The 14,517-nt window shown below is 45.0% G+C and overlaps 4 protein-coding genes across 4 annotated transcripts; 1 reads left to right on the forward strand and 3 right to left on the reverse strand.

Annotated features, from left to right (window-relative positions):
• Window positions 1-782: 782 nt before the first annotated feature.
• On the reverse strand, window positions 783-2,289 carry N7478_006276 (Beta-lactamase-like protein; the record flags this gene model as incomplete). Its single annotated transcript, XM_056922490.1, has 2 exons — window positions 783-1,227; window positions 1,325-2,289. 2 exons carry the CDS (start codon window positions 2,287-2,289, stop codon window positions 783-785), a joined length of 1,410 nt encoding a protein of 469 aa, XP_056780527.1.
• Window positions 2,290-6,384: 4,095 nt separating this feature from the next.
• Window positions 6,385-7,923, reverse strand: N7478_006277 (uncharacterized protein; the record flags this gene model as incomplete). Its single annotated transcript, XM_056922491.1, has 1 exon — window positions 6,385-7,923. The coding sequence occupies one exon, from the start codon at window positions 7,921-7,923 to the stop codon at window positions 6,385-6,387; it is 1,539 nt and encodes a 512-aa protein (XP_056780528.1).
• A 229-nt stretch (window positions 7,924-8,152) lies between these two features.
• N7478_006278 (involucrin repeat protein) lies at window positions 8,153-11,112 on the reverse strand (the record flags this gene model as incomplete). Its single annotated transcript, XM_056922492.1, has 3 exons — window positions 8,153-8,263; window positions 8,323-10,863; window positions 10,945-11,112. The coding sequence occupies 3 exons, from the start codon at window positions 11,110-11,112 to the stop codon at window positions 8,153-8,155; spliced, it is 2,820 nt and encodes a 939-aa protein (XP_056780529.1).
• A 931-nt stretch (window positions 11,113-12,043) lies between these two features.
• On the forward strand, window positions 12,044-13,779 carry N7478_006279 (putative cell surface receptor/MFS transporter (FLVCR); the record flags this gene model as incomplete). The annotated part of the gene is made up of 4 exons (XM_056922493.1): window positions 12,044-12,181; window positions 12,288-12,400; window positions 12,512-12,860; window positions 12,967-13,779. 4 exons carry the CDS (start codon window positions 12,044-12,046, stop codon window positions 13,777-13,779), a joined length of 1,413 nt encoding a protein of 470 aa, XP_056780530.1.
• Between the last annotated feature and the right edge of the window lie 738 nt (window positions 13,780-14,517).

The raw sequence follows: 14,517 nt of genomic DNA on the forward strand, positions 1-14,517 counted from the left end.
CTCCTTCTGCCCCAATTATTCTCTATATGCTATACATTACCTGGCCAAGTACATGGTCTGAAGATCCCTTGTCATGTTTAACAAGCAACAATCAACGACTGCGTACTGCAGATGAGCCCTCAACCCAACGATTCACTACTTGCATGCATTCTTACCCTTAATGTCCTTCTAATCTAATCACTTGCGCCTCATGTGCCCCCATTGTCCCTTCCCTCCCTAATCCTTCCCCGTCATGTCATTTTTAGCTACCAAGGATCAATCCGGTAGCAAATTATAAGGCTACAACTACATTTCTACGGGGTCTTTCCGGGTAAGACCGCTTAGCATCTAGATGAATTTATGAGCTCTCACACGCAATATTTTCTTCCTTTATATTGTAGATAGTATCCCAATTCCTCGATCAAGTTAGAGCTTTTACCAATCCAACCTTGGAGACTCTAATAGGTCTTCCAATATTTTACCTCAAGTTCCTGCCCAGGTGGATCGGTAGCCCTGCTGGGTAGTCGCAGCGCCAGGGGACACTAATTAGTTAGCGCATACGAATGAGTGCCCCTGGCACGGCTGGCACTAAGTACACTCCTCCCTCGTTAATAAGAACCTCGTTAACTTGAACATTTTGTGTGGCCTGAATTATTTTGCTTGCATACTACATAGTTAACGTTACGAATCTCCAAAAAAACCTTGATAAAATGAACAAAATTTTATGGCCTACATTATTTCAGATTAACGAGGGATATCTGCACATGTATGTACCCAGCGATTCAACTGAATACCTCCCAATTTCAAGGTGAAATATGTGTCCACCATATCTTTTCTCCTTTCTGCGCCATAGCAGGTTCAATCTCAATACCCAACCGACTCACCAACCCATCAGAACCAATCGAAAACTCGATGCGAGCAGCACTGAGTCCACCCGACCACAATACAATTTGAAGCCAATAAGTACCATATACATGGAAAAGACCCCACTCCATATCTTTAGAATAATCATTCGGTCTTGTATGCAAGATACATAAATCGGGTGTTGTCCGGTTCAAAACTTCGTATGCTTTGCTGTTGCTAATGCAATCGGTTGATATTCTTAGATCTGGATATGCTGGATGTGTATAGTATCCCTCAAAAGCAGATAAATCCAAAGGATTTGATAAAGGTGGGGAGGGCAGTTTGGGATAAATCTCTGATAATAGGTGTTTGGAGAGATGGGTGGTGTTCATGGCTGCGTCGGCTCTGTTTTCGAGGTTAGTCACTTGAAGTGTATGATACAGAGAAGGTCAGCTTAAGCCTGAAAGGTGTCATATTGTTATACCTTGTAACCCAGTCATACCGCTGTTCGAGTGGAATCTTCAATTCCTCATCTATAATATGATAGGCAAGTATATCCGCTGCAGCACTGGTACCATTCATATTATTCCCTAGTATAACCAGGCCAAAGTTCCGCTCTGGTAAGAGAACAACAGATGCTCCGTACCCTATCTGTGACCCTCCATGCGATATTATCGTCTCGCCCTTGTACACCTGAATCTGCCACCCAAGGCCATAAAGCGTAGGTGTTTGAAAGGGCTCAGTTGGATTCCGTTCCGCAACAAACTGGGCACCAAATAACATTCCATAAGTCCCTGGAGAAAGAGGCGGTCCGCAATTCAGGAGTGTTGAAATCCACTTTGCATAGTCTGAGACGGATGAGAGTATATTACCTGCCCCGCGGAGAATATCAATGGAAACTTGGTCGCTGGAGATCACTTTACCATTCAAGTCTTCGAAGTAGCCTTGTGAAATATCTTGATGTGCATCTTTAGCATCCGAGAGGTAAAGATAGGTTTCCGTCATGTCCTGTGGTAACCAGATGTTGTCTCTTAAAAAGGATTGAAAAGACTGATTTGTCACCGTCTCAATGATGTGAGCTGCTACACTGTACATGAGATTGGAATACTGGAATTCTGTACGTGGGGATGCTGTAAGTGGAAGATGTCGAATTGATTGCACAGCTTCTTGAAGCGTTATGTTAGCGAGCCATACCCTGTCGTGACGTGGAAAACCCGAGCGATGAGATAAAATGTCAATTATTGTCATTTGTGATGTTGCCCATGAGTCGTTGAGCACGAAGTCCGTTGGAATGATGCCATGTACTGGGGTGTTCCAATGGATGTTTGGAAATTTGATATTATCATCGACAAGAAGAGATATCGCGGCGGCAGTGAATGCCTTGCTTGTACTCCCTATCATGAAAAGTGTGTGCTCTGTCACTGACTTGGAGGTGGTGATATCTGAAACGCCGTAGCTCTTTACCATTCTTGGTTAATTCATCATATGAGGTAATTGCAGATGTGTTGAGGCGTGAGTAACCGACCTTGAAAGATGTTTCACCATGAGAGACTGCCACAGCTAGACCGGGGATCTTGAAATGCTCACGAGCCCATTCGACTTTTTGGTCAAATTTAATATCCAGGGCGACCTGAACTTATTTTCATGAGCCGAAAAGATGTATTGATCCTGGAATAACGCCAGGGAACCTTGAGCAAGGCCGTAAAATGTGAAGATCAATAGGACAAGAAAACGCATTTTGAAAAATAATTTTAAAAAAGCAAAGACTCTGCGCATCACAGGTCAAAAGCAAAGAGGAAGAAGGCCTGGGGACTCTACTCAATTTCAAGGCGTTTCAAGTTGAAGAAAGCTGACCGGGGGCTATCGGTAGGCAATGCGGGGGCGAGGTCCAAGTTTCAGGCAACCAATGCTAAGTTAGAGAATTGCTAATACCACCCCTCAAATGGCTAAACCCACCCCTTCTAAGCCGCTTTGGGAAATTCTGCCGTATTTGTAATATGAGCCGTTAACAAGGCGGTGTAATTTAAAATGGGCGGTCAATGGAGGCGGTGGACGCCCCGACACACCAAACCACACCAAACCACATCAAAAAAGGTGTCTATTGCGGAGCGCCCGGATATCTCTATTCTTTGATAACAATCAATTATATTTTAGTACGTGATTATTAAATAACGTATATTTATTAATCCAGAAGGGTTTTAAAAAATGGTTTAAAATAGTATTGCTGTAGTAAATCAAAGTAGGGGTTAAAATATATAAAGTTACTATGTAAAGGTAAATAATAGGGAAATAGCAAAGTATGGCGAGGTGTAGTAAGTATGTGACCTACTGTTTATAGAAATATTAAGAGAAGCTAATTGGCTGCCGAGGCCCTACAGTACCCTCAGGAATATGTATTTTTATTACTCCCGTTACTATATCAATATTTTAAGTAATAACAATATTTTAAACATATATTTGAATATCTCCCCTTCGCTAAAATGATTTCTTCTTTTAGAGTATTGTTATTTTCTATCTTCTCTACTACCCCTGAAAATTTGAAGCTATTTGGTTATTATTATGTTACTAGAAACTACTGAATCTCTTATGTCTAGTCCTAGACTGTTAACTACCCCTCCTCCTACATTCCGCGATGATTTTCTTAACACTATCAATATAATTTATAATAAAGAGACTTAATATCCCGAAGAGCTATTAGCTGATATATATTTAGATATTGAGCCAAGTTTCCCTCTATTTAAGCTAAATCCGCCCTGGAAACTTGAGTATTCTTCGCCGGATAAAGCTCAAACCGAGATGAATCAATTTGTAGCTACCTAAGGCTATGTAGTTGTTTCAAAACGCTCAAAATCCTCTAACAGGGTAAAACTTAAGGTTATTTATCAATACTAGCGAGGTGGTGAATATTGTGACCGCTGGACTATAGGACTTAATGCAGAAAAACGCAGAAGAGGCTGTATAAAAAAGTGTAACTGTCTATTTAAGGTTATTCTTCGTCGATATGGAGATATATAGTTATTGGAAATTAGAAATAGTAGCCATAACTATACACTATCACCTATTGTTAATATTCCTTATCTTTACCAAATAGCTATAAAAAAAAGAGGTTTGGAGATTGAACAGGCTATCTAGCAGGGGCTTTAGCCTCGCTAGATTATAGATCAGCTCAGGAATAAAGGCGAATATATTATTGTGAAGAACATCTATAATATTAAGATGGATCTTAACAAAAGACAACTTGGCGGCTGCTTATCTATTCAAACACTTCTCTAAGACCTCCCAAATTCAGGGGATTGGTATATCCGCTATAGATCAGATAACAACAATATTTTACTTGCTTTATTCGCTATCCACCGGACTTCTATTAGATTTTTACATCTTTTTCCCTATATTCTTTAGATAGATACAATATTTAAAACTAACAAGTTCAAAATACCATTGCTTGATATTACTAGAATAATATCAACAAACCAGACATTCTCCGCTAGCTTCTGTTTTTTATTAGACTCTACTACTAATTCATTTTACTGGGCATTACAACAATTACAATCAGTATTAGCAGTAGAATCAATCCCTGAGCCATTGACTATATTTACAGACAAAGAGCTTACAATTCTCAGTACTATACCAATGGTTTTTACACTTAACTATATACTTTGTTTATAGCATATCAATAAGTACATCCTTACCCATACACATACTCCTATTCGTCAGTATCTTAAATAGGAGATTAAAGAAGCTACAAAAAAACAAGAGATATTCTCTTTGAAGAATGGGTGTATACAGCAGGAGAAGCTTCATCGGTAGTGGAGAATAAAATAGTTCTAGCATAAAATTGTTACTACTTTAACACCTTAAGATTTCGAACAAAAATGGCAGGAATTTCAGCAAACTTACTGTTATGAGATCTTCTCTAAGCTAATTCGTTATATCCAGAAGGAATGGCTTAACCCAATATATACGAAGATGTTTTTACACCATTATACTCGGCATTATTTTCACTTTGGTGAGGTAGCAACATCTCGAAATAAGTCGGCACATTAGGCATTTAAACGTGATCAATAGGTAATTCTCCTATTATTATTAAGGGATTTTCTATTAAAATTTAGCTAGGGAACCTCAACTTCTCTCTTTGGAGCCTTTAATATCTTTAAACAGACAATTAAACGTCAATATTCAAATATTCAATATTAGTTATATGACCAGACACTTGGACGATTCATAGATCATTAATCCTATACATTTTTACTACCAAATCTCATATAGAGAATTTCCCTTGAAGCCATTCGCCGTCTAGAGAAAGAAATTAATATATATCTACCTATCCATATCGAAAAACCTTAAATTCCTATTTTCTGTATATGCGGTAAAGGCAGGGGCATTCTATGCATCCATCAAATTATTCTATATTATAATGAGAAAAAGCCACTTCCTCTTGATCTCTTCTACTTACAGTAGTATCTTCAGGAGGCTGATTCACCACAGTTTCATCTAGATCTTCTTTGTATATAGGAGCTAAGAATTCGGGATGATTAGAGGGTATAGATATCGCGAGGATTGTATACAGCATCACAAGCCTCGGTGGCCACATTATAGGCCTCGGGGGCCCAGTAAGACCCCTGAGGCCTAGAGGGATTATAGGGGTGGATCCTAAGCTTATAGGAGCAGCTAGATGCTGTTGAAGATACTGTAGATTATGAGTTTTATGAGCAATGGTCCTAACAAGGCTCTTAGTAGCCACCAACTGTGCAATCTCAGAGGAGACTTAATACATGTGGAAATTGTGGTGTAGAGGGGCATAAAAGGCCTGGGTGTCCGTTGATCAACAGATTTGCTAGTTAATTCGACTGAAAATGCATTTGCCGGTGTTTTTAAAATCAGCCTCTGTTTCCTCTTTAGGTTTAGCTTGGAATAAGATAACTTGCTTGCATATTAAATGTCGTTAAATGTGTGGTAAAATGGAAGCTTTTTACGTGGAGATGAGATTTAATTCTGGACCGTATTCATGCTGCCGGCAGAAAATTGATGCCTTTGTGCCTTGTGGTATTACAAATACGGCGGTGAGCTTAGAAGGGGTGGGTTTAGCCATTTGAGGGGTGGTATTAGCAATTCTCGCTAAGTTAGTATTGGACAAAAGACTAGGCTGTTGAGGTGCTGGGGGTTACTATACCGGGGTATCTCCCATTGGCCGCCCCATCTGGGGATATCGGAGTGGGTCCAGTATGAGTATAGCCCCGAGCATTCGGAGCATCGACTTGGAGGGCTTGATTTCTGTGTTTATGTTTCATCTTCCTTTTTTTTCTTACAAGAACGTGATGCAAAATGATCCGATTCCATGTAAGCGAACGACCAATGCATTCTATTCAAGTTCTAAGTAACAGCAGGTATCCCTATGAAAAGCAGCCCAGCAAGCCTGGTCAACAGAGAGTGTATATAGTATAAGAATAAACACTTCTTGGAAAGGCAACAGACGAATGAAAAACATCTGGTAAGAAGGAAAGAAGGAAAGAAGGAAAGGTAGAAGTCAATAAAACAAACAAGAGCGCGCATTAGAACAAGAATCTATGATGAAACAGACGCAGAGCCAACCACATGCTCTTGAACAATGCAATTACCATCACCAATCAATGCATTTCCACCATCCAGCCCAGATATCCGAGTTCGAGCAGTGGCATATGTCTCCCTGGAAACAATAGCTTCAAGCGGGCCTTCAGAGTCGTCATCTTCGTTGTTCTCATCAATAAAACAAGGGGAAGGACCTTTAGCACAGCAGCAAAGATATATACGAATGGGAAGCCAGCCAAAAAGATCAGAAAATCTGAATCCACACGATTCCAGCGCTCCATCACCAACTTGAACCTGGGAATCAGGTTGTGTTTGTGAGAAACTGTATTGAGCCTGCGGTAGCTGAAGTGGAGATATCATACAGTCTGGAACCGGTTGAGCGTATGTTCTTTGACTAGGACCTGCAATGGCCCTATGATACAACTCATCGATTCGTGCAGTAAGAGGTCGACCAAGTAACGAGAGCCCCAAGTGCGTATTATTTCTTTTCCGATGAGAACTTCGGGCAATTGTACTTTTTGCGGGCTCCTCGCCTTCCCGGGCTCTTTCACTTTCATTCCTGATACTCTCTGGGGCTGGCTGAGATGAAGCAGTGGGAAGATTACTCCGATGAAATGGGTGATCGTGCATATTTCTTGTCTGATTTGTGCCATGGCCACTCTGACGATAGAGGAACCTACCTTGAACGATCGTTCCATCTGGAGCTCGCCCGATACCAACAATGCCGTTGTTAGCGGAGGAGTCATTGGTAGATGGCAGGCCCAAGAATCTGCGAATAGCCCCTCCATAAGATATCGAACGATAGCCGTTTGAAGTATTTGTCCCGCGCTGATTCTGCGATGCAGCCGTGTGTCCGACCATGAATTGGGCAGAGCAATACATTGCTTCCGGGGTATTGAATGAAGGAAGACCTGGAGGCGTGAGTACCCTTTCTGGAGGAGGGTACTTCGGTTGAACAGACGTGACAGCCGCTGGGATACTCGATACCAGCCAACGAGGGCTAGGATAGGGACGGTGCGTGGCACATGCATCTAGCGAGATGGCTTTGCGGTGACTTTTACTCATTGAAGACTGGTTGTGCATCTTGTCTAATGGAGCTGAGCCCAGCTGCAACTTATGATGAGCGTCTTGCTCGGACAATAACTGGCTTCGCCATGCGGTCTTGTCTAATCGTGGTCTTGAATTTTGATTTTGTCGGTGCTGAGCAGTGGAGCCGCCATCTTGAGAAGACTCAGGTGGAATTAGCATGGCTATGTTGGCTGCGAGACCTCGTTCCATGATATGGCCCATGTCGTAGGGATAGTCATGGCCGTGGGACTCCTCGTTCGGCGTGGTCACTCTGATTGCATTGAAGATGGATTTCTCATCGCTGTAGACAGATTCGGAAGAGTGAGGGTTCTCGAGGGAGGTTGAGGGGACTGTTGAGTCGCGGATGCGTTGCAGGTTCTTTCGTCCAGCATAGTATCTTGGTAGTGGAGTGCGAGCAGCCTGAGGTGGAGTAGTTTCGCGAACCTGCTGAGCATACTGAGCAGTCATAATGAAGGAAAAAAGGGCTCGAAGGGAGCATGAATTGACTGGATAGATGTAATGTACTCTACTCAGGTGATGGTTCCTAAGGTCGATGTGCGGATGCCGAGGTGGATTCACCATCGCGCTTTCCGCGAGGAGCTCATGAAATATTTATTATACAACGAAAAAAAGTCTATATGTACAATCTTGAAATCTTTATGCGAACAAATTCCCGGGACATAAAGCGTGGTCATCATCATAATGGAGTTCCAACAGGACTGGGCAAAGGTTTGCCTGTCACTTGTGCGTGTTCCTTTCTCAGGGCTCGCAGAAGCCCCTCGATCCTGCGACGTTCTTCTTGTTCCGCCTGTATAAGAGTTAGTATCAATCAACAAAAAAAATTGCGAATAAGGAGTAAGGACTGACCTTCAAAATCTTCATGTTTTCGGTACGAGTGTCGCGCATCATCTTTTTGAATTCGTTCTTGAGTACCATCGTCGAGGTGGTTTCCATAGTAGGATCGCGACCCATCGTAGTCGGGCTGCTGAGGTTCATCCAGCTGATTCGTTCCTCGCCAAGTTGGGTCTCTAGCTGCTCGCAGCGGTCACGGAGACTATCAATGACACCCTCGAACCGCTCACGTTCCTTCTCGAATTCAATGCTTGCCTTTGTCATAACCTCGTAGTCTTCCAAAGTCTCGCGGAGCTCTTTCTCAAGGGTTTCGGCACGCTTCTTAATATCACCTCCGCCTTGCTTGCCACGAAGCTCGGCGAGCTCTTGTGCCAGCTCAATATTGCGAATGTTGAGAGCATCAAGCTCCTCCTGGATCTCAGGGTTGACGGCGCCTTCTGCGGCCCGCTGGGCTCGGGTACCGTAAGCACCGTCCAGCTCTGCTTTGACCATTGTAAGTTCAGTTGTGATTCGGACAACTTCGCCTTCAAGATCCGTCATCTCATTCTGCAGATGTTCGGCATTCTGCTCAGCTTGTGCGCGTTGCTCTTCAACTTGTGCAAGCTGTTGCTCGAGCTGGACATATTTCTCCTCGGATTCTGCAAGTTGATCCGCTGCCAGAGACCTTTGATCATTGTGCGTAAGCTGGTTCTCGGCCTCTTCACAACGCTTCTCAGCCTCTTCAAACCGATCCTCGGCCTCTTCACAACGTTTCTCAGCCTGTGCAAGGAGCGCTTCGGCCTCAGAGAGTTTATTTTCGGCATTAGCACGATGATGTTCAGCCTCGGCGCGTTGACCTTCAGCCTCAATGACCAGACCTTGAACTTCGGCAAATTTCTCTTCAGCCTTGGTACGTTGACCCTCTGCCTCCAAGACGAGTCCCTCAGCTTCGGCAAGCTTGCTCTCAGCGACTGTGCGATGGTGCTCAGCTTCGGTACGTTGAACCTCAGACTCTGCTAGCTGGTTCTCCACCTGGATCCGATGATCCGTTGCCTCCTGCACCGCTTCAGTCACAGCCTCTCGAACACGAGAATCGGACTCTTCACGGGCCTGCTTGAGGGCAATATCCAGCTGGGAAGAGCCATGGTCTGCACGTTCGCTAGATTCAAGGGCCTCTTGCGTGCGGGCATCCACTTCATTTTGCAGGGAGTCGACCACGCTCCGGAGACGAGCAACCTCGCCTTCTGCCTGCACCAATGCAGCCTTGGCCTCCTCTTGAGAAGAGCCGTTGCTACGCATGCTTTCGAGCTGATCCATCATCACCACAAGCTCCTCTTGTGCTGCCTTGCCTTCGCGTTGAGCGATCTCAAGATCCTTCCGCATATGGGCTAGTTGCTCAGTCAGATCGCCAATATGAGCATCACGCTCTGCATCAGATTTGGAGTTGAGCTCGCGTTGCTGCTGGATCTGGGTGGTGAGAATGCTCTTTTGTTCTAGCACACCATCCACGCGGCTTTCTAAGCCATCGATACCAGTTTGAAGATATCCGAGCTGCTCTTCCAAACCTTCGCCATCAGTTGCAGTAGGAGGCGGTGGTAGAGTAGGCGATCGAGTTAAACCAAATCGGTCAACGATGCTTTGAACCCGATTATTGATAACCGTCAGGTGTTGACGCCATGCACCCTCGGCTTCAGACGCAGTACCAGGCCCAATATTCGTAGGGTGTGGGTTACGAGCAGCCAGAGTGTTCATACCGCCTTCAATATAAGCCAAATGCGCCTCAACACTTCCAGATATATCACCCGAATCACTCGATTGCGGCGGCGGGTCCACAAATTCATCTGGAGTGGATTGAATCATCATGTTGCATATGCGCTCGCTCAATTCCTCCAGTCGTCTCTCCGTCGCCTGGAAAGCTTCATGGTCTACCGCGGCAGTTGCAGAATTGGGATTTATATCAATTCGACCGTTCAAGCCGTAATTGTCCATGTGTTCCGGTGTTCGGTACAAATGGCGATCATCAAAATCATGGCCGTCGTAAAGATCATCAGGGTTCTTCGCATCGGAATCTTTGGGAGTCTTCCTCATGCCCTTATGGGTCATTTTCAACACACCAGCAGTATGTTCCAGCAACCGCTGGTTAATCTGCTGAGATCTCTGTTCCAATTTCCACAACTGCTGCGCCAACTCTTCACATTTCCGCTGGCTCGTAGCAAGCTCCGAGTCACTCTTCTCAAGGACTTGGGTTGCTCCACTCCGGCCAAAAATGCTGCGGCTCCTCCGATGCGCCTTTCCATTTGTGCCATACTCCTCGCTACTCCGGGGACTGGGAGGACTGTATAAGCGACCGATAGACTGAGCCGCATCGCGGAGCTTAGTCTCCAGCGCTAGCTTTCTCTTCGTACCCTCGATACGACTGGAAAGAAGTGTGCGCTCCTTCTTCAGGTCCTCCACCTCCTCAAACGATAGAACTTCGTAGTTGGTGCTGTCGCCTATAGCCGTTTCGGTCAAGAGGTACATCGTCACGGGATCGTTGGTATTAACGAGGGCGGAGCTTCGCGGGTGATCCGAGTTGAACTATCAAGTAAAGAAAACGACCTTCGTGAGCCCCTGGCCATGGGAAATAGCTGTTGTGTCCACTGGATATTTGCCTCTTACCGGATTATACCGCGCGCGGTCTTCAGGCTGGGGACTCACCGCATCGCGGTAGCCCTCTACGAGGGATTTCCCTAGCGGCGAGGGATTGTGAACATCTGAGACGGTCGCTGTTGACAGGTAGCGAGGATCTCCGTAGGAAGATTGACTGGAGCGAAGGCTGATGTTCATGGCGGATTTCTTCGGCGCCTAGGCGCAAATTAGGGGAGATTGGGAATGTTCGAGATTGATTATTTCAGGGGCGGCAGATGCACATTGTGAGCATCCACTGGAGCGTGGAGGTGTACAAGTGCCGAAGAAAGAGAGATATAAGTGGACACACTCGAAAGGGTCAAAAAGAAATAAAAAGAAATAAAAGGGATTTTTGATTTAAATCCGAGTGTCTTAAGACAAAGTTCAAAAAAAAAAAAAAAAAGGGAGGCTGAACCTGTGAGTGTAAAGATGGCGGGGACGGAGAAATTGATCTGCAGAGAGGCTGACGAACTTCGCCACAGTAATTTAAGACAATGGGAGACACCCAGTTTGATTTTTGATAGATTCCTTTATTGACAGGTCTGATTTGATGTATACAAATAAATATTTATTTATGTGATATCTATTTTCCAGGGTTCTAGAATGAACTGATCCAAGGTTCGTACACTTCTCATACTCAGGTACATCCATCCATGTCTGTAGCAGTCAACTGGTGTCAGTCTCTCCCGAATCCCCCGGATTTCCATGATTCGACCATTTTCAACCATCAGATCCACTTCACTATGATGACGTTCAGTCTTGTCATACCTTTAATAGCTTGATCAATTCCAACCAAGCCCTAGAAACGGCGAAACTAGTGCGCTCGTACTCTAAAACATCTCCGTGATATCCACAAAGAATACGGAGGACATTCATAGTCCGATGCTGGTTAGAGGGCGCCCATGGCGTTGTTTCGGGGTACATTAGCGGTACCTTAGTCTGCGTGCGCAATCAGACAGAATGGTGGGTACTAGCCAAGTCCTTCTTTCAACCTCGGAATCAGGGGACGTTCTCGTGGAACAGTCACAATTCCCCTTACTAAATGCTACCTCGATCGAAGTCTTGTTCCCCTCTTTCTCTTCCCTCCAGGATGCAAGTGTCCTACACTCTGCTCATATCGAACTCCAAGGATGCAGAGATGGAGGAATCCTCTGTCACGCGACCGAGCTATAAGGTTTATAAGCGACGATTCTGGGGTTTGGCGCAGCTAGTCCTATTGAATATCGTCGTGAGTTGGGATGTATGGATAACCCCGCATGCGGATCATATGAGAGAGAGAGAGAGAGAGAGAGAGAGACAAAGACCGATCGCTAACCACCAACTTCACCTTATAGTGGCTTACCTTTTCGTCGATTTCTGGCACAGCAGCTGAATATTTCAATGTTTCAGAGAGTGCAATTAATTGGATGAGTACGGGGTACTTGTTCGCATTCTGTGTCGCGAGCCCGTAAGTGAGCTTGAATATCGCATTCTTGAGAGTGGAGAACCTTTGTTGCTCGACACCTTCAAGTCTTGGCGTACTGTTTCATTAACTTTCTTTCTTTCTTTGCGCATCTAGATTCGTCATCTGGGTATTAAACAAAGGCGGACCCAAACCAGCCATTATCATCACCGCGACCCTATTACTCGTCGGAAACTGGCTGCGATATGCCGGTACGAAAGCAAATGGCGGAATCTTTGGACTGGCCATGTTCGGTCAAATCTTGATTAGCCTGGCGCAGCCTTTTTGCTTGTGCGCGCCAACTCGATATAGTGATCTATGGTTCTCCGACAAAGGACGAACCAGCGCCACGGCCGTTGCCAGTCTAGCGAACCCATTAGGTGCAGCACTAGGTCAACTGATAGATTCGGAGTGGGCATCGAAGCCATCGGACATTCCGAACATGGTTCTATACATTTCCATAATTGTATGTCATAGCATCCTCCCCAGAGGCAGCGATATGGGAACCCGATGAAGCAAGAATGAAAAAAGGAAGAAATGAGAAATCCATACTGACCTGACCATATCCATAGGCGACTGTCGCAGCCATTCCATCCTTCTTCCTCCCCGCTGCACCGCCAACACCCCCAAGCGCATCATCTGATATACCTCGCACACCACTAATCCCAGCAACGCGCGCACTTCTTGGTACCGTAGAATTCTGGTTGATCTTCGTCGCTTTCTCGATATACGTCGGGTTCTTCAATAGTGTCTCTTCCCTTCTCAACCAAATCCTAGAACCACATGGCTTCTCCGAAACAGAAGCCGGCATCGCAGGCGCAATCCTCATCGTGGTAGGCCTCGTCACAGCCGCGGTCATCTCCCCAATAACAGATCGCTACAAGCACTATCTCGGCTCAATTCGAGTCCTAGTGCCCATAGTGGTCGTCTCATATATAGGTTTGATATTTGCTCCATCTAGCTCGGCTGGGATCGCACCTTCGTATGTCATTATGGCGCTTATTGGAGCCTCCTCATTTGCACTTCTCCCTGTTGTACTGGAGTATCTTGTTGAAATTACTTATCCTTTTTCGCCGGAGATTGGAAGTACTATATGCTGGACTGGAGGACAGTTGTTCGGTGCTTGCTTCATTTTGATTCAGGATGCACTTAAGGATGGTGCTAGTGCGAGTCCACCGTTCAACATGCATAGGGCGTTGATCTTCTCTTGTGTCCTTTGCGCTGTTGCTGCACCCTTCCCGTTATCTCTTGGGTTGTTTGGGAGAGTCGTTACAAGGCGGCGACTAGAGATTGATCGAGGCCTTGAGTTGCAGGAGGCAGAAACGACTCGCCAGGAAAGTGGAGATGGGAAGAAGAAAGATGAATCTGGTTCGAATTTTGCATGAGTGGACTGGTTCCAGTGTTAATTCCCTTCCCTGTTGATCGCTTCTTCTCTGTGGATGTGTTTGCTTCCAACGTACATACTTGACGAATCTCTTGCAGCCACTGGCATGACTTTATGCATATTTAGTACCTGTCAATAAACATATATAGTTCCAATATTCTTCGCATTTGGATTCCAAGGGGTTTCTTTTCTCCCACTATGAGTCCACGGGCGTAGCTGGAGTTTAAAGTGATCTTCCCCTGATCAACCCACTTATACCCCTTTGGTTGGAGCTTGGAGCATAAGCTTCTATCCTGGCGGGTTTATTGATCTTAAGTTATAGGCTTAGGCCCTACATGGCCCACTTACCATTTGAACATACAGAGTGCAAAAAGCGGGAAATAGGGATACGAAGTTGTGCAACATTGTCCGATCTTCCCGATAGACCAGTCCAATTGCATAGTCCCCGACCCCGTACATGATGCATGTCAGATTCAACCCGTAGACAAGTCATATGCTATCATATCTACCCAAATCATGATTCCAGAATGATATGTCTACAATAAGCGATTTGCTACGAGTCACGCAAAGTAGTCCTGTATAGAGAAGCAAGAACCAATTCCGCATTTTCACAAAATCTTCCAACTAGACAGATGAGATTCGTCTTAACAAGTAACCAGTAAATAAAAACACAAGCACAGTTCGAATAGGCGGAAGACCAGCTATCTGTACATGCAAGGCAGAGAGAAAAGGAAGAGAA

This window comes from Penicillium angulare (assembly GCF_028827245.1).
Source record: "Penicillium angulare strain IBT 27051 chromosome Unknown utg000004l_segment0_segment0, whole genome shotgun sequence".
NCBI classification, from domain to species: domain Eukaryota; kingdom Fungi; phylum Ascomycota; class Eurotiomycetes; order Eurotiales; family Aspergillaceae; genus Penicillium; species Penicillium angulare.